A 19,791-nucleotide genomic window follows, 5' to 3' on the forward strand; every position below is an offset into this window, starting at 1 on the left:
CTCCAGAGCTGTTTTTACCAAACCACACTCCCTCTCAAACACAGTCACTGCTTGACCTTTATACAGATGTCAGAAAAACAAAGTCCTCCATTTAAACTGCTTACTTTTATTGAATGAAAAGCCTTTATTAAGGGCTTACTATGTACTAAGCATTGTACAAAGCTCTGGGGACACAAACACAAAAACATGACAGTCATTTCCTTCAAGAAGCTTACATTCTAGCAGGGAAGAACAGTTTTCTTTAGGGCTGCTTCAAGTTTTTCACATTGCATATTAGACTATTATAAGGAGACCGAATGTGGTAGCTCACATCACTGATGGGGAGAAAAGAGTTCCCATGTAAATGAGGGCTGTCTTGCTTTTGTATTTGTATCTCCAGAATCTGGTAAAATGCTTGGCATATATTAATTACTTAATAAACGTTTTTGTCCATCCATCCATCCACCCATCCATCCTGTCCACTTTTCATTTTTGTTGTCCTTCCAGTTTCATTCTTTGATATTCTCAAGATATATGGGTTGAGTCTCTCATCAAGCTTTCTGTAAACCTGTTTCTCTTTCTTCTACTTCTCACTGTTTTACAAGGTACTACTGGTCATAATCTTTCATGATTCTCCTCAAAGGTTTTATTGACATCATATTCTAAACCAGCGCTGCCTTTAGCTACCACGTTCTTCCACTTATTCAATATTTGGTGGCCTTAGTGCTTTGGAGAATGTTTTGGCCTTCCTGTTGTGTCAAATGATTTATACTGGTTAAACTTCTGTAGGAAATTATAGTAATCTGTGCAAATATCTGTTCCTTTATTCCTTGTTTGATTTCATCTTTGGTGTCAATAGCATGCTTTGATAGACCATGGTAGAGCTATTTTGACTGCATGCTGTTTTACTTTCAGTTTGGTGGAGGAAAGTTATATGGGAGAAATCATTGCAGATCTTGAGCAGAAATACAACACTGGTGAAGAGTATCTGAAGCATTTTGGAACTGTAAAAGGAACTTGAACTTGCAGTTGGGAAGGGGAAAATCTGGGAGGACTTGAAGAGAAGCTGAATAAACAGAAGGACTTCCGATCAGGAAGGATCTGAGAGGTAAGAGATAGACTCAAGCAGAACCTGAAAAGGAGGACAAAGAAATTGGGAACAATTTCTTGTCTTGCTTTAAAGAGAATGTCATCTCTCAGATGGTGGAAGAACCAATGAAGGCAACCTCTATTCTGGATGTGATTCTCACCAAGCAGGAATTGGTTGCTTGGGTGAAAATAAATGATGTAGAAAATATCCATTCCTTACAATGTGTGATAGAGAAAAGCTGGACACATTTGCCCTAGATATTAGGAGAGCAGACTTCAAAAGGCTTTCAGAAAGGACAGGGAGGATTCCTACTGAAAAGATTAAAATTCTTAAGAATAAGAAAAAACTGATGATAAGAAAAGAAAAGAAAAATTTTCTGAAAAGATCAGTGTGGATACACAGGAACATTAAACAAATCAGCATTTTAAAAGATATACAGAAGGTAACAGGATAAATATCTATACAATACTGTCAGGAGTGTGAAAGTTCAGAATGAAAGAAAAGCTAAAGACAATAAACAGTGGTGTTTTTTTAAAGCTGTATTGGGAAAAAAAGAATAAAGAGGCAAGGAAGAGACAGAAGTGCTATGCAGTGGTGGTGGTGGTGATGGTGGCAGAGGTGAGGAGAATAAACCAATAATAGTAGATGGCAGAGAGAGCACTGCTCAATCTTTATTTTGCTTCTGTTTTTTCTGCCAAGGACAATGACCTTTGGATCTGAAAGGACAGAACAAAAATGGCTAGTAGGGAATTGATACTCAATATAAGGAGGGAGATAATGAGGGTACCTAGTTACCCTTAATTTAATCCAATTCAACAAGTATCTCTAAAGCATCTACTATGCATCAGATAGTGCTAGGTGCTGAGGATACAAAGACACAATAGCATGATAATCCCAGCTCTCCAGGATCTAACCTTATGGAGTAATATGCAACCAGATAATAAGTATAAAATGCAGTATACAAGAAAAGAAATACGAAGTAATTCCATTGGGAATTTAGATGAAAGCTAATGATTGGTGGGGATCAGGAAGGGCCAGGAAAGGAGGGGACACCTGAACTGAGCCTTGCATAGAGAAAGGGATTCTAAAGGGTAGAGGTAAGGAGGGAGTACATTAGAGACATGGAAGACAGCATGTCCCTCCATGGAGGGAGATGGAATGGGGAATGATTAACAGGACAGTTTTGCCAAAACATAATATGTGTGTGGAGAGTGATGTGAAATCAGTTTACAATGACAGGTTCAAATCAGATTACAAAGGGATTTCAAACAGAGGAGGTTTGTATTTTACTTCAATGGCAAAAGGGAACTACTAAATCAAGTAAGTAAACCGGCTAGGTTAGAAATGTGAAGCATGAACTGGAGAGGGGAGGAGCTGGAGGCAGACACCAGTCAGAGGCTATTCTACTTTCAGTGGTCCAGTTGGAAAGAGTGAACCATGGCCTTGATTACTATAAGAACTGGCCAATGTGACTAATGAGGGAGTCAGTGATCTCTGAAAGATTATAGAGAATGAGATGGGTACCACAGGACAGCAGAAGGGTAAATGGCCCAATTTTGAACAAAGATAAAAGAATCAAGTATGTAAACTATAAGTCAGTGTGTTGGATTTTACATGCCTGGATTTAGAATGCATCATTAAAAGGATACTTAGTTAACATCAGGAAAAGGGTTGATTATAAAAAGCCAGTATAGTGTCATAAAGAACAGGTCATGCAAGACCAATCTTTCTTTTCTTTTTTTAAAAAACAGAAGTCCTATCCTGCTACATCAGGGGAATCCTACAGATAAATCATTTACCTAGATTTTAGCAAAGTATTTGACAAAGTCTTCATATTCTTCTTTTGAAAAAAGATGGAATGTTATGGTCTAAACAACACAGCAGTTAACATGAATTAAGGACCGTAGGATAATCTTTGGGTCAGGACAGTCATTAATAGTTTAATTTCAACTTGGAAGGAAGTCTTTAGTGCAGTGTCCTGAGGACTGATGTTCAGTCGTGTGCTGCATAATAGTTTTATCTATGATTTGAATAAAGGCAAAGATGGCATGTTTATCCAATTTGTAGGTGATGTAAAAACAGCTAGAAGGGTCAACACAGTGAATACCAAAGTCAGGATCCAAAGATAATTTGGACAGGCCACAACTGGGCTAAAATGACTAAGATGAAATTTAATAGAGGTAAATGCAAAGTCTTAAATCTGGGTTCAATACAAATCAACTTCCCAAGTACAGGACTACAGAATCACACAACCTCAGAATTAAAAGAGATTCAGAGGTCATCTAGCCTAATCCGTATCTATATAAGAATCCCCTCTACAACCCAGCCAACACAGGCAGTGTTGTCCAGTGGAAAGGGACTCGCAGGCAAAAGACCTGCTCCACTATCTAGCACCTGTATGACTTTGGACAGGTTCTTAACCTGTCTTGGTCCTAGTTCTTCTGAGAAAAGTGGATTAGATGGTCTTTAAGTTCCTTCCTTCTCCAAATCTATGATCCCATGGGTATGTGGCATTCGTTTGAAGGCAAGGCAAAGAGGAGTTTAAAATTTGTGGGGAAGAACACATCACCTCTTGAGGTAACCCATTCCACTTGCACTTTCCATTCATTGCTTATAGTTCTGTCCTCTAGGGCTAAATGGAACAACATTAATACATCTTCACTATGACATTTCTTCAAATACTGAAAGGCAGCTATCATGATCTTTTAAACACTTTTCTTCTCCAAACTAAACTCTATTCTCATTTCCTTCAGTCAATCCTTATATGGTCCATCACCATTTTGGTCTAAGTCTTGTGGACATTAACTAGATTATCAATTTAATTCCTAAAATGGCAGCACTCAGAGGTGAACACACTACTCCATATATTTGAACCAGAGGAGAAGAAAGCTTGACTATCACCTCCCTAACTGAGAAACTCTTTCCTTAAAGTACCCTAAGACTGCATTGTTTTTTTTCTTTCAATTTCCTTTTTTATTCTGAATTTGACAACTATTACTAAACATGAACATTTTAATATACCAAGAAGAAAAGGAAAAAGAGACTCACACTTTAAACTATGAACTTCTGTTATATACAGTTTTAAAAAATATATCAAATTTAACATGATTATAACAAACTTCCCTGTTTGTATTGCCTGCCAAACTTTTGTTTGCTTCTGTGTATTTTTTAATTTCATTGATGCACTTTCTTTTATTTTTCATCACAATCACTATCTAGTGATTTCCCTCTATGACTTCCTCTGCCTCAAAGAGAAGCCCTATTTTGTAATAAATAAGTACAGGCAATCAAAACAAATTCACTCATTGGCTATGTCTGAAAATAAATGTTTCATTCTGCATCTCTAGTCTATCACCTCTTTTCCAAGAGGTAGAAAGCAATCACATTTTGCTTTCATGGCTTCCTATTATACTGTTGTCTCAAATTAAGTTTGCAGCCCACTAAAACCCCCACATCTTTTTCAGATGAATGGCTGTCTAGCCATGCCTCTGCCATCTGTTACCCATGAAGCTGATTTTTTGAACCCAGGTATACGACTTTACATTCAGTCTTCTTAGATCCATTTCAAACTCTTTTAAGATCCTAATTCTAATCTATTGTGATAACTATGTCTTCTAGTTTTGTGTCACCTATAAGTTTGATAAGCATGGCTTCTGTCCCTTCATCCAAGTCATGGATAAAAATGTTAAGCAGCTTAGGACCAAGCACAGATACTGAAGACCTCCTTCTAAGGTGAACTGAACTATTAAATGACTAATCTTTGGGTCTGGCCATTCCACCCATTCTGAATCCACCTAACTGTACTACTCTCTAGCCCACATTACTCTATCTTTTCCACAAAGTAGCCTAAGGAACTTTGCCCAATGCTATGTAAATAATACTTATACCATTTCTCCAATCTACCTTCCTGAAGACACTATCAGACAAGAAGTGGGGTTTGCTTGGCATGGTCTGTTCTGGATGATGCCAGGCTAGCTTTTGGGGATCATGACTGTTCTGGATGTTTGCTACCCACTGCTTTAACAAATATGTTCCAGAGCAGAGGTATCAAACACATGACCCATTGGGCACAGTCCAAATCAGTTGAAAGTGTAACTAGGAAATATTTAATAAAATAATTAAAAATACAATAAAACATTGATAATATTACATATTAAAACTAAGTTAATATGTGTCTCTCAGGGATCCTTATGTATGGATTAGCAGCCCCCATTTCTATTTGAGTTTGACACCACTGTTTTGGAATTTTACTGAAATACTGTTACATAGCTTATTTTTCTCTTAAGCTAGAATTTTCTTGTTAAATTGTTCTTAATTTAATAATTTCTGCCCCTTCCCTCTGCCAACTTCAGAACTATTCCAAAACCCTTATTGCTTGAGGATAAAATTCCTTCTACATAAAATAAAATTTTCTTGATCTTGCAGCATAAGAGATATATGAGAGCTAAACACTAAACTGATTCCTAGCTTCCTCTAAATCAAAATTTTAGTTTGGTTGATGATGCAAAGACTTTAAATCAGAGAGCAGTTGGACCATCCAAAAGGGATATGGTGTTCTCTAAGTCATCTGGCTGGAACTGTACTTAAAAGTATTACTTCATTATCTCTGAACAGGCTATGTTTTCCACAATAGCACTGAATTAATTATAGCCACAGATTGTGCCAGAGTGAGAAGTTATTGGCAAATAAAATCCAATGACAGACTTAATTTTCTTTACAGCAAGCAATACTATACCTTCCTTATAATAAGCAATAGAGTATCTCTGTAACTCAAAATAAATAGCTCATACACACTGCAGCAGTATAAAAAATTTGTCATTAATTTTCTGTCTTTCTCTTTTAATTTCAGTTTAGTGCTTATGGATAATACTCATCTGGAAAGGTATTATAGGGTCAACATCTAATCAAGTCATAGCAAGGTTTTCTTTACTTCTTATTCACCTCTGAATCCCTCATGGAAAAAGTGATGATTAGAGCTTTTTCTAACAATTTTCCTAATAATAAGAGCTATACTAAAGGGGAATGGGCTGCCCTGAAAGGAAGCAGGTTGGCTCTCACAGGCAGTGCCAAGCAAAGGTTGGATGACCACTCTGAGGGTCTAGTGCAGGAAGGTTTTGTACTCAGGCATGGGTTTTCCTAGGTGGGCTCCAATGTCCCTCTCAACTTTGATTCTGTGATCTGGAAGGGCCTCAAATATGTTGGTATAAGCTTTTCACTGACAGCCTTGTAAATGTTTTCTCAAAAAACTCATTAGCTCTGAATAATACTTGCATTACTCTGACCAAACTTAACAATGGAAGCCACAAATACTTTGATTCCAACTAAGTGCTATAAAATCTCTTGATAATAACAATGCTATTGTCAGGAGACCAGGATAAATTCTCCCTTCTAGTACTGATTAGTAAGAGAGATGCAGGAAGTAGTATGTATTTTTGAAAAACTATTTGATCAGTTACACGGGGAGTATATAGTGGAAGGGTACCAGATTCATAATTAGGAGACATAGGTTTGGATCTTGGCTCTGATATTTACTGACTATACATCCAGAGGCAAAAATAAGAACAATAATAATAATAATAATAATAATGATGAGAACAATAACTAATATTTATGTAGTGCTTTAAGGTTTGCAAAGAGCTTTACATATACTATATCATTTGGTCCTCACAATAACCCTGTGTTAGGTGCTATTTTATTCCATTTTCAAATGAGGAAACAGGCTGAAGTAGTTAAGGGTCTTGCCCAGGGTCACAGAGCTATTAAATATGTAAGGCATGATTTGAATTCAGGTCTTTTTGTCTCCCAGTCCAGTGTTCTAGCTACTGTACCACCCAGCTGCCCTGTTGCTTTAACTTTCTGAACTTAGAGTCCTCATCTACAAAATAAGCATAATGGTATGTACACTATCTACCACAACACTATTTTGAAGAAATTGCTTTATAAAGCTTAAAGTATTTTAGATATGGGAAAGATATGGGATAACCAACCAAATCCATGGGATGATGCTTAAACATATAATGGACCTTTACTACATCTACATAGAAGGAAGTCTCCCACTCTTCTATAGATTCCAATTAAGAAAACCCAAGAGGGAATCAAACATAAGAGAAAGACTGCTGGATTTTGTTTGATTTTCACTAGGCCGATGATAATAACTTTAAAGCCCTGGGAACTTAACTGTAAATAAAATTGCATTTTTTCTGGTCTCAATTTTTCTGTGGTTACTTTACTAAGAAAATTAATAAATTGTAAGGAAAAAATTTAATATAATCTGTATCAGACACTTTAATAGTAATAATTAGATACTCTTTGTCTAGGATTAATTTCCTATTATTAGTCTATAAGCTTATAAATTTAGTTGGTTTATATATGAATAAAATAATAAATAAGACAAATTTCATAAACTGTTAAAGACATAAGTCCAAACTCCAAATAATATTATGAACTGAACACATTTCACTTTATCCAGAGACTCAATAATTGTTAGTACCTCTTGTATATGAATGATATTCACCTGTATCTGGTTAATGAGCAAACCTTTTCTTTCATAAAGCTTACCATTACCAAGAGTATTTGGCTTAGTTTTACATCAACTTGTGTGGAGATTTGTCAAGGTTTGAAATTAAATTGCTGATACCACATATTTCCTTTTCTTTCATTCTTTCATTCATTCATTAATTTAATTTATTATTTTTGTTCAGACCTATGATTTTATCAGTAAGGAACTCCTGATGTGGCAACTCTTTCCATTGTATAGAACTGTGACTTCTCTGTAATTTAAAGTCTTAGAGAGTTGCCTCAGACAACTAGCATCTCTCTCTTCCATTTTCACCCACACGATGCTGGAGTGACAGAAAGCCATGCCACTATCCTAACTGGGTCCAACATAAATTTATGTTCATCTAAGCTCAACTGAGATGGGTGTTCACTGCAGCAAAGTAATTCTTTTATGTCTAACTGCTTCTCCATCACATTCCCTACAGCAGTTGTCAGAATGTCTTCTCAGGTCTCCCACACCATCCCTTTCCCAGGCTCTTGGCTTATTAATGAAAAAATAAAGTCCATTTTCCTTGAGCTCCTTCTCTCTCATGCTCTTTATCTCAAAACTGGTTAGCAGTACTCCACATTTCCTCTTCCTTTACTTCCATCTCAAATGAAGAGGTGGTCCTTCCCACCAAAGACAATTCTTCTACAGGTACCCTTGATTCCATCTCTGGCATATCACCCCCACAATTATCCCTCTATTTCCCTAATCCTCACTCTCTCCTTATCTACTAGTTCCTTCTTTGCTGCTTCAAACATGCCTTTATCTCATTCATCCTTAAAAAACCCTCCAAGGAGAAAGCTGTCTACATTTGTTGCCTCCATTTTCTTTCCTGTCACTCACTCCTCAAATCTTCATAATCTAGCATCTGACATTATCACTAAGCTAAAACTGCTCCCTTCATTCATAGGCGTAACTATCATCTTTATGCAGATGCCTCAGTGAAAAGAATACTGGATATGGAGTCAGAAGATGCAAATTCAAATCCCATCCCTGTCATATATTACCTATATGTGAACTTAGGTAACTCACTTGATCTCTCCCAGTCTCAGTCCCTAATCAGTAAAATAAGGGGTTTGGACAGGATTGCCTGAGGTTCCTTTCAGCTCTAGATCTGTGATCTTATATATCTAGTCCTTGTCATTCCCTGAGCACCAGTCCCACATCACCAACTGCCTATTTGGCATTTAGAACTGGATGTCCTGGAGACAGATACAAAATCTTTGTATCATTCTCAACTCCTTACTTTTTCTCACTCCACATACCCAGTCAGGTGCAAAGTATTATTAATTCTACCTCTACAATATTTCTTACAAGCATATCCTTCTCGCACAGTCCAGGTTTTTGTCACCTCTCAGTTAGACTACAGCAATATCCTACTAATTGGTCTCCCTCCTCTTCCAATAATCTTCTTTATAGTTCAACTTGTGAGAGCTTAAGGTCACCAGATTTGCCAATTACAAGATCACTTGTAATTGGCATGGCATTTTCAGTAGAATGAGAAGGTCAGAATCCAAACCACAACAAGCTGAGAAATGCGTGAAAGAGGAAGTGAAGGCAGCAAGTGGAGACTGTTATTTATGAATGTTCAGGGTCCTTAGAAAAACTATTAATATTTAATGAGCTCTTCATTTTCACTCAAATGAGCTGGGATGTGGTTGTTTTCTGATTCACATTTGACAATGTTCAGAGTCCCAACTGCTGAAGGAAAAATACACTTGAACTGGACTGAAAATTCTAGTTGCCATTGCTTTCTTTAACTCCTGCTGTAAAAATCTACACGCCAGTCTGCCAGAAACTATTTGAATCACAGAGGTAGGGTGTCAACCAATAGGATGTGTGAAGAAGGAAGAAAAGAGAACAGAACAAAGCACGTTCCTGAGTTATCATGAATCATGCTTGGATGGAAGGAAATGGTTCTGCTAGAAAGGATACATTCTCCATCTTTTACTGGCACCATCTGTGGACTAAAGGCATCAACACTACAGGGACTTTTCATAATATGACATAAACAACTGAAAATTTAGGTTGACATAATGTGCTTTGAATTAGATTATAAGGAAACTAGTATTATATCCTGCTTACGATGCATGGTATAGTGCTTTGTGGATGGCAGGAATCTTGAAAATGTTTAATGAACGATATAGCAAATCTTCTCATTGTCATTTTATTCTTAAGTTTTAAAATATATGTACTTGAAACTGCCAAACTAATGGATCTGAACAGTCAGATAATGTGAAGATAACAAGGGTTGTTTGGACATAGAGGGGCCTAGGTAACTGAGGGATAAAGAATCAGAGACTTCAAGGCTTTTCAGAGATCATTTAGTCATTCTCTTTCATTCATAAAGAAAGTGACACCCAGGGGCAGCTAGGTGGCACAGTGGATAGAGCACTGGTCTTGGAGTCAGGAGGGCCTGAGTTCAAATCCGGCCTCAGACACTTGAACCTACTAGCTGTGTGACCCTGGGCAAGTCACTTAAACCCACTGCCTAGCCCCACCACCAGAAAGAAAGAAAGAACGAAAGAAAGAAAGAAAGAAAGAAAGAGACACCCAGAGGAGTGAAGTGATTTACCCATAGTTATATTTCTAGCTAGCTGGTGGAAAGTACGGACTAAAAACCAGGTCTCCTGATTTCTACTGCCATGTTGCCTCCCTATCAGGGGATTTTATTACCAATATGAAATGCACATGAAAATGCTATGTACAACACATAAGCTAATTTTCCCACAATCACAATTCTGGCACTTTTAAAACAGGACTAATTATAGATCTTTTCAAATGTGATATGAAACACTTCATTCCCATGGTATGTATAAAATGGCATATTTTAAGATCTAAAATATGCTTTCTTTTCAATTTGTTTCGCAGCTTCACCCTGGTCCAATGCAACATTTCTACTATTGTTGGAGCAGTTCCAGTGAGTTCATTAAGGCTCTGAGCACACGACTATAAATGCAGGCCCATAAGCTTCTTAAAGACAGGAACTATGATTTCTAATATTTTGTATTGTCTGTAACACGTATCATAGTACCCTGCATGTAAAAGGCATTCAAAAAAATATTTGCTGATGCTGAGTGAAGCTGAAGATAAGGGTGTGTGAGTGAAAGGTGGCTGGACAGAGGAAGTAACAGAGGTTTGTCATGGACCATTAAACATATTGAGAGACATTATTTTTAAAATTTGGGTTGAAAAAAAAATTTGGTTGGAATTTTAAATGAACTCTGTTTCTGTTTAGAGAGATTGTAATATATCGTGTTAATTAAAAAATAGGATAAAACTAAGAACATTCACTTTGTTTCCCTCTTTATACCTTAAAAGCTTTCATTTTGTGGGTTGGAATTTCTATATGCAGGAAAGCCCACAGTAACACACAGACTAACAAGTTAAAAAAAATTACCAATGAGTATTTTCCTGGGTCAAATCTGGAGTTAAAAGAGCTCAAAATTTGCCTACATGATGGACCGTGGGGCGTGTACCATGTTAAATTGTGGAGTTACTTTTCTGCTTTTTGAAAAAGGAAATGGAGTTTTACTGAAAAGGCCATGATGGGAATGGAGACTACAGACAAAAATATAAAACGTCTCCAGCTAGCAGAGAGAGCTGCAGTCCACTGCTATTATCTTAACTGAAACGTCCAGGGACTCTTTGCTGGATGTTTTGTTTTTCATTTTAACCTCAATTCTGTATCCTCTTTCTCTTGCTGCAATGTAGATCTATGTAGTAGTAAAGAACTCCAAAACAGAAAAGGAAAAACAAAACACTTTTAAGTCTTGTGTGCCTGGCAGATTAACTTATTTAGAACCAACTAGTGGCACAACACTGATAGAGCACTAGACATGGAATCAGGAAAACCTGAGTTTAAATCCAGCCTCAGATACTTATTAGCTGTGTGATCCTGGGCAAGTCACTTAACCTCTCTCTGCCTCAGTTTCCTCAACTGTAAAATGAAGATAATATTAGCAACCCAATTTGCAGGTTGTTGTGAGGATCAGGTGATAGATATTGTTTAGCACAGTGCCTGGCACATAGTAGGAGCTACATATTTATTCTTTTGCCCTTAAAATTAATTAACGTAGTCCACTCTTTCTCCCTCCCTTTCCTTCTTCTGCCTTTACCTCCAAAAGATAATCTTTTAAAATTAAGAAACGATTATACTTACTAGAAAGGACGGTTGTAAGGAAGATGTAGTCAGAAAAGGAGATGAGTCCACACTCTCCAAGTGTGTAAAATATGCTGCCTTCATCAGCAAATTTCTCTCGCTCCTGAGATATCTTCTAGAAATGTTGCAGCCCCCCCCAAAAGAAAGAAGATAACAAATTAGTCAATGAACAATAAGAAAGAAGCCATTATCTACACAGTGGCTTCAAGCTACTTCTCATAAGCACATTCTTGAAGGCCATTCTAAATCAATGGATCCTTTACAGCTTTCAAGAATATAGAAATTACAAGGCACTTTTGAGTATCAAATTAGATATAATGTGGAAATGGCAAACTGAAGGGTCCCAACATATTAGTAGTTCCGACAAACACACTGGCTCAAGCAAGGATTTATTATGTGTGCTTTGTTTCTAAACGGAATTTACCCTCTTCTTATAGAGTTTATGAAGGTAATAAAACAAAAAGACGTTAAGAAGATCTTTTTGAATCTCCCATCTCAAGTACCTTGCTGCTCTGTTATTCACAGAAGCCCAGAAAATTAATTCCTGATATACTTAGTTATAAAGGTTTTTAATCTAATGTTCCAATGGACATTCATTTTTGTAACACAGCAAAATATATTATCCAAAGGAGAATTTGAAATAAAGTGTTTGCTAAGTTTAGGGCTTTCTTTTTATTAATATTTAGCTTTACCATGATTAGTACCTTTGGTTGATGTCATTCTGTGAAGGACTATCTAAAATTTTAGCTTTTACCCAAGACAAATATACTTTTTGGCTGAGCAAAGAGTTAAGGGTATGTGTCACTACTGGCCCTTTGGGCTTTCCTGATTACCACATTCCTCTGGATCACTGAACTAGATTTCTCTGTATTCTCACTTCTGAGACAAGTCAGAGGCTACTTGATGACTTTATACCTCTACATCCTCAAATGCTGAAAAGGATCCATCAGGGTTAGACTGGGTACTGAGTTTCATCTGTGCTGGAAAAAAAATGTAGCTATGCAAGAACTTATCACAAATAGGGATATCAAAATAACATAGAATGTTAAAGAAACTAAGTGCAATTAAAGTCACATTAAGTCATGCAAGCACATATAAGCAGAGCACAATACAAGCATGAACTTGGGAAGAGTATCAGGAAACCAAACCAACAAACACCATCAGGCCAAACAGTCAGCTATACAACTGACCCATGGGTTACCTCGGTCTAGTGGGGATCCCATCATATATATAAGATAAAGGAAAGAAAAATGGTTAACCAACCAAATGAAAGTCACTGCATAAAGTGTCAGTGTGTCAATGTGAATGGTTACCCTTCTAGAAGAGAAGAATGATGTGGGGAAACCTCCAAAGAGCAGGTACACAAGGTCAATGACAGCAGAGAAGCACTTTGGCTTCAGTGGCTGGCATCCTCTGGGGATAGGTTCTCTCTCATTTTATTTGTATCTATGTCTAAAGATCAGTTCTTTGAACTAACAAAAGTAAGGATGAAAAACAGCCTAACAATATCCACTTTAAATAACCTAAGATTCCATTCCATACTGGCTCTTCTACCAAAATATCAAATAAAAATTTGGGGAAAATGGGAGAATTGAAAGAAGCCTGAAGTGGAAAGGCTTTTTAGTAGGAAATTTAGGCTTATATCCATCAAAATATGCATGAATAAAATTCTCAAATTATCGAGTATACTACAAGAGGACATTTATTTAAGGATAGACAAGTAGGAGGGAAACAAAGTATGTTAATATTACATTTGTGTGCCCTGAAGAAACTGTGTACACACTGCTAAATAATATACAAGAATTATCTAGTTTATGCAATGATACATATACATACATACATACATAAATATATTTTGCTGTTGTTTTGTCATGTCCGACCCTTCATGGACCGATTTGGGGTTTACTTGGCAAAGATACTGGAGTGGTTTGTCATTTCCTTCTCTAGCTCACTTTACAGAAGAAAAAACTGAGGCAAACAGGGTTAAGTGACTTGCCCAGGGTCACATAGCTAGTAAGTGTCTGAGGCCAGACTTGATTTGAATTCAGAAAGATTCATCTTCCTGACTCCAGGCCTGCACTCTACCCGCTGTGCCACCTAGCTGCCCATAACATAAATATATACAATGTATTCTACAAACAAGAGCACAGCTTCTAAAAGAATATTACTAGCTCTATTCCATCCCTCTCCCCTTTAAAAAAAATAGAGACACAGAGATTAAAGGATTTATCCAAGGTCAAAGTGAAAGGGAAAATGGGATGGAATTAAGGTAGAGAAACCACACCTTTTGTTTCCTAGAAAACAATCACCCGGTTCATCCAACTCTCAGATGATAAATATAAATCTTATTTTGATAAGCACCATGACAGTAAAAATCTCTGTACAGCAAAATGGTATCTAAGTCTCTCTCCTTTGGAACAACTTTAACAAGAGAATTTAGTCTCTTAAGTTTTTTGTGTGTGTGTGTGTGTTTCAACAGAACTGATTTGACATAATGAAAAGAAAAATTAATAATTGCAAGCAAAGTGTCAGACAACGATAGCATGCTGATTTCCACTGTATGTAAGAGCTATATTGTACTAGCTCTTGATCTCTACCCACCTTGTCCTATTGTCAGTTATTTTCAAAGAAAAAAAAGACGTAACATAATCAAATGTTTTAAATCTGTTACCTACTTTATCTTTTAAAATACATTTAATGGAAAATGAATTCAATCTCAAAATAATTTTACTGTTTCAACTTCTGGGTAACAGATGATAGCATATCCAGCTTTTTTTCAATGGTTATTCCCACTCAATGAAAACCAAAAAGTTTCATTTCTGATTATAATTGCTAATTTACAGACAACATCTTTACATTCTGTTTATGAGAGACAATGTGAAATGAAAAGTTGTAGGCACCGTAATTCTATCCTGTCCTACAATTTTTCTATTCCATGATGTGTATTTTAATGATACATTCTCACATAAGTTGTTAAACTACTTCTTTTTGGGGCAGGAAGAATTTTATGGGAGTAAGTTACTTTATGTTTTAACTTGGAAATTAATTGTAATAAATATTATTTAAATTGTGCCTGTTTTTGCATCACTTTGATAGTAAACAAAATACATTGGCTGGCATATAAAATACAAAGCATTTTATAATGCATCTATCACCCCTAAAAGTTTGTACATATCCATGATAAATGCCTGAAAGGATAAAAATAATTCTTGGAATTCATCTAGGTATTAATGGCATAGACATGAAATTTGTTGTAAAAATCATTCTCTTAGATTACTCAAAGCTAAAGTAGTATTCCTAGTCTAACAGATCTACTAGAATGGGGAAGAGAAGAAAGAAAACAAAGAGGAAAAATCCTATCCTTGCTTATTGGAAAAAGACAATTTTCAGATTATTTTGTACCATATGGCTGCTTCTTGGCTAGACTGTTGAAATTAGTAAGATGAATCTGTCATAGATTACTTCCTCAAATCAACACAGAGTAATCACAACCTTTGAGTTTGATCATGGATAAAATGGACTTTAAGAAACTAAGAACGATGAAATTGGGCATCTGGGAAGTTGAGAAAGGTATATTTGGATATTTTTTTCAACTTCAAAGCTTCTTAGTGGTTCAAAGCAAAAAATATGAATGTGCGTGTGTGTAATAGATCCAAAATAACACATATTACCTCAGAGAGTATAATAAAATTTTATAATTTATAATTTCTTAAAATTCTATGAAGTCTGTGGAGCATAAGAGGTATAAAATCAACAGCAAATTCTTTATTAAAAATCCATTTTTCTTTATCTGTAAAGCTTTCTTGGCTTCTAAGCAAGGTGTTACTAACACTTAATCTTCTCTATATCTTCTAGTAGTTCTGACATATACTTCTCAGTTTTCAAGGTGAGAGAAGTACACACTAAGAATGGCAAAAAAAGAAATTACAGAATGAGTAGCAAAGGATTGAGTTCATGAGAAAATATTTTTTCTCTGAGTGTCCTGAGGGAAAAATAGCTAAATAGTAGATACTGTCCCTTCTTCTGTTCTATGAGAGATTCAATTTGATGTATACCTCTGGAGAGAGTTCCAGACAAGCTTTAACAAAAGCTTCAAAACTCAGTGGACTAAAAATGATGTGCATTTTCCCTTACTGCTCAGAGGTAACCATTTTTATGAAAGATTATTTAAGTTTACAGCAGATTTATGAAATAATTTATTAACCCATTCTAAGGGACTTGATTTTTAGTTCAAGAGCCTGCTAACACATAACAAGAAGGCAGCCAGGTGGCTCAGAGGATAGAGAACCGGGCCTGAAGTCAGGAAGATCTGAGTTCAAATCCTGCCTCAGACATTTATTAGTTGTGTGACCCTGGGCAAATCACTTAGCCCTGTTTGCTTCATTTTCTTCATCTGTAAAATGAGATAGAGAAGGAAATGGCAAACCATTTCAGTACCACTGCCAAGAAAACCCCATACAGGGTCACAAAGGGTAGGACATGATTGAACAAGCACAACAATAATAATATTTAATACAGAAGAAGCAAAAAAAAAATTAAATGTACAAGAGAGAAAGTATACTTAAAACTTTATTAATAACACTGACCTACATAGTCTAAGAAAGCATAGGGTGATATTCTAAATAAAACAATGTCATGAAGGGGACTGAATTTCCTAGGACAGCACTTGTATACTATCATGGTATCCAGTATATATTTTTGAGATTGATTCAATCAAAACTACATATATTTAACTAAAGGTTTCAAGTACTAACCAACTCTTAAAAGGGAACATGTAAATTAAGAAAGTGTTAAGGGTATAACATTCAAATACAGTCACATTTTATCCAGACCTCATTCCACTTAGTTGAACCTCAGAATTTAGGCTTTCTGTGTATCACATTTAGAACAATGTCATTTATCAATTGCAATTCTACTGAGCTTACTGAAAAACATTTTTCTTTAAAAATGCAAAGTATGATGCAATTTGGGATGATTAAAAAAAAAAACTTGGTCAATGGCCTAAAAGATGTGAAAATACAAGTTCAAGAAAACAAGAGTTCAAGAGCATGCTTGCACTGTTTAGTAACTATTTGTGCATAATTCCAAAGTGCTTTCCAGTTTGGCTGGACTCATTCACAGCTCCAAAAGTGTATCACAACATGCCTGTTTTCCTGCATCTCCTTCAACATTTGTTATCTTCAACAATCTGATGACTGTGAGGTAGAACCTCAGAATTGCTTTAATTTACATTTCTCTAGTTATTAGTGATTTGGAGAGTTTTCTATGTGGCTATACATAACCTGGGGTTCTTCCCTTGAGAAGTACCTGTTCATATCCTTAAATGATGTTCATTTGGGAGAATGGCTCTTATTCTTATATATTTGAATCAGTTCCTTATATATCTTGAGGAAACTTTTATCAGAGAAATCTGTTGCAAGAAATTTTCCTAGTTTATTGTTTCCTTCCTAATCTTAACTGTATTAGATTTGTTTGTGTAAACACTTGTTAACTTAATGTAATCAAAGTTATCTATTTTATATTCTATCCCCTTATTTGGTCAAGAATTCTTCCCCTTTCTATAGATTTGATATGCAATTTCTTCCTTGTTTCTTAATTTGTTTATGATGTGACCTTTCATGTATACATTTGGAACTTATCTTGGGGTAAGGTGTGAAGTAGTAAGTCTAAACTTAACATCTTCTCTATTGTGATCTGAATTTCCCAGAAGTTTTACTTTAATAAGGAGTAGCAGGGGTCTTTGTTTATTGAACTCTAGACTACTAGGCTGCTTTGCTTCTATGTTTTACACACCTCCCCTTTTCCACTTCTCTCTCTCTCTCTCTCTGTCAAAAATTGTTTTTAAGAATTACTGCTTTGTAGTATAGCTTGACATCTGGCACAGCTCGGCCTTCTTTATTCCCATTTTTTTCCATTATTTTCATTGAGATTTCTGCTCTTTTGTGCTTCTAGATACATATTGTTATTTTTTTTCCTACATCTACAAAGTAATCCACTGGTAGTTTGATTACTATGGCACTGAACAAGTAACATTTCTCTAAGTATTTAGGTTGGTGTATAATTTTGTAAAAAAAAAACACTGATGTTTTGTAGTTGTATTTATATAGTTCTTGGTTGTATCTTGGTAAGTGGGTTGCTACGCCTATAACCTAAAGAGATCAAAGAAATATGTACAAAATATTTACAGCAGCTCTTTTTGTGATGTATTTGTAAATAACTGGACACTGAGAGGATGTCTATCAAGTGGGAATGGCTAACCAAATTGTGGCATATAAATGTCACAGAATATTACTGTAGTCTAAGAAATGGGCAGATAGTTTCAAATAGTCAAGGAAAGACTTATATGAACTAACAGAGTGGTCAGCCGAAAGAAAAGAACAATTCATACTATAACTTCAATGCTATAAAAATGAACAACTTTGAAACACTAAGAGTTTTAATTAACTAAATGATCAACTGTGATTCCAGAGGACTAATAAAGAAGGATGCTGCCGATACGACAAAGATAAGATGAATTAACATGCAGAATAAGTAATGGATTTTTGGAAATAACTAATGTGAGATTTTGTTTTGTTTGATTGTACTTAATAATAGAAAATTTTAAATAGTAAAATTAAAACATTAAAAAAAAAAGTGTTACTCTTACTTGCTAACTGCAGACATGAACTAGCCATGGATTTGACTTGCTTTAAGATTAAAACATGGCTTTAGAAAGAATTTTACTCTACGACATGCAAAACTTTGGTCCCAACTCAAGGTAAACACTAACTAAAATTTCCCAAAAGGATCTAGCTAGTGATCTGAACTGCTTTATACTATGTAATATTAGTTTCTCTTAGGTTAAATATCAAATAAATAACAAAATCTACAAGAATACTACCATGTTGCTGATGGCTCTAAGAGTTACACTGTACATATCAAGATGTTGCTAATAAATTCTATCAGTAACATGGGCACTTCCATTCGTTTTTTCAGGACTGATGACAGACTTGTGCTGATCCAACTGTTTATTTCTACTTGTTCTCCCTATGACCAGTAGTATACATTTAAAAGGATAAGGATATAATTGGTAGCCATGACTCTCAAATATGTTTTTGGTTCCACAATACTATACTTCAAATAATTTAACTAATCTACCACAAAAACCATTTAGAATATAAAATCATTCTTTCCTTCTGGAATCTTTTGAGGAAGATGAGTCAGAATATTTACATTTCTAAAACAAACATCAACCAAGAATTAAACTTTTTAACTTTTCTTCTTCTTCAAGTTTTAAATAAAACAATTTTCTTACTATCCAGAATTACAGGCTTGAGAAGTAGTATTTTTAAGTTGCTTGCAAAACAATATTTATCATTAAAAGATCATAGGATATCAAGAACCATAGATTTAAAGGTAGCAGGAACATCAGAAGGCATAGGATCATAGATCCCAAGTTGTAAGGGAACATAGAGGTCACTGGATCACAGAGTTCAAGTTGGAAGCAACCTGCAGTACTCTCTTGCCCAACCTTCTCATGTTATGAATGAGGAAATGAAACCTAGAGAGGTTCAATGACTTGCCCAAAATCCACAGGCACTAAGCCACACAGTGGGTCCTCTGATTTCCAATCCAGTCACCTCTCTGCATTATATCATGCTCGGTGTCTGCTGTCTCATAAAGCAAAACTGAAGGATATGAGTTCACAAATTAATTTAGGCTATCTTTCTTTGTAGTTTCATACTGTGGGAAAAATTCCACATTGACATTTGTCCCTCATTATTCATATGCATTTTACAGTCTGTCTAAATCCCTCAAGTGCTAGTGAATTTGTACTTCAAAAACAAAAACAGACTAATGAAGAGTATCTAATTTTCCTCTTTAGGAAAGGAATTTTGACACATTATTTAAAAATTACAATATTTCCATCTGAAGGGAAGGAAAAAACAATTCATTAAATATACCCTTACAATTCATGCTCATATTTTGGTGATCATGTGGTACATAAATATATGTTAAAGATCCCAAAAGTTACCA

At 35.6% G+C, this 19,791-nt stretch overlaps 1 protein-coding gene across 2 annotated transcripts in view; it reads right to left on the reverse strand.

The window, feature by feature from the left end:
* Positions 1–19,791, reverse strand: part of MICU1 (mitochondrial calcium uptake 1) — a 219,089-nt gene that overhangs the window by 107,434 nt on the left and 91,864 nt on the right. The window contains exon 6 of one of the 2 annotated variants that reach the window (XM_027860205.1): positions 11,776–11,887. In XM_027860205.1, coding sequence (XP_027716006.1) covers positions 11,776–11,887 — 112 coding nt within the window. Of the gene's footprint in view, positions 1–11,775; positions 11,891–19,791 lie in introns of both variants that reach the window. The other variant, XM_027860199.1, reaches the window with a different exon arrangement.

The sequence above is a fragment of the Vombatus ursinus genome, unplaced genomic scaffold (assembly GCF_900497805.2).
Source record: "Vombatus ursinus unplaced genomic scaffold, bare-nosed wombat genome assembly UNPS02000749.1, whole genome shotgun sequence".
Classification (NCBI taxonomy): domain Eukaryota; kingdom Metazoa; phylum Chordata; class Mammalia; order Diprotodontia; family Vombatidae; genus Vombatus; species Vombatus ursinus.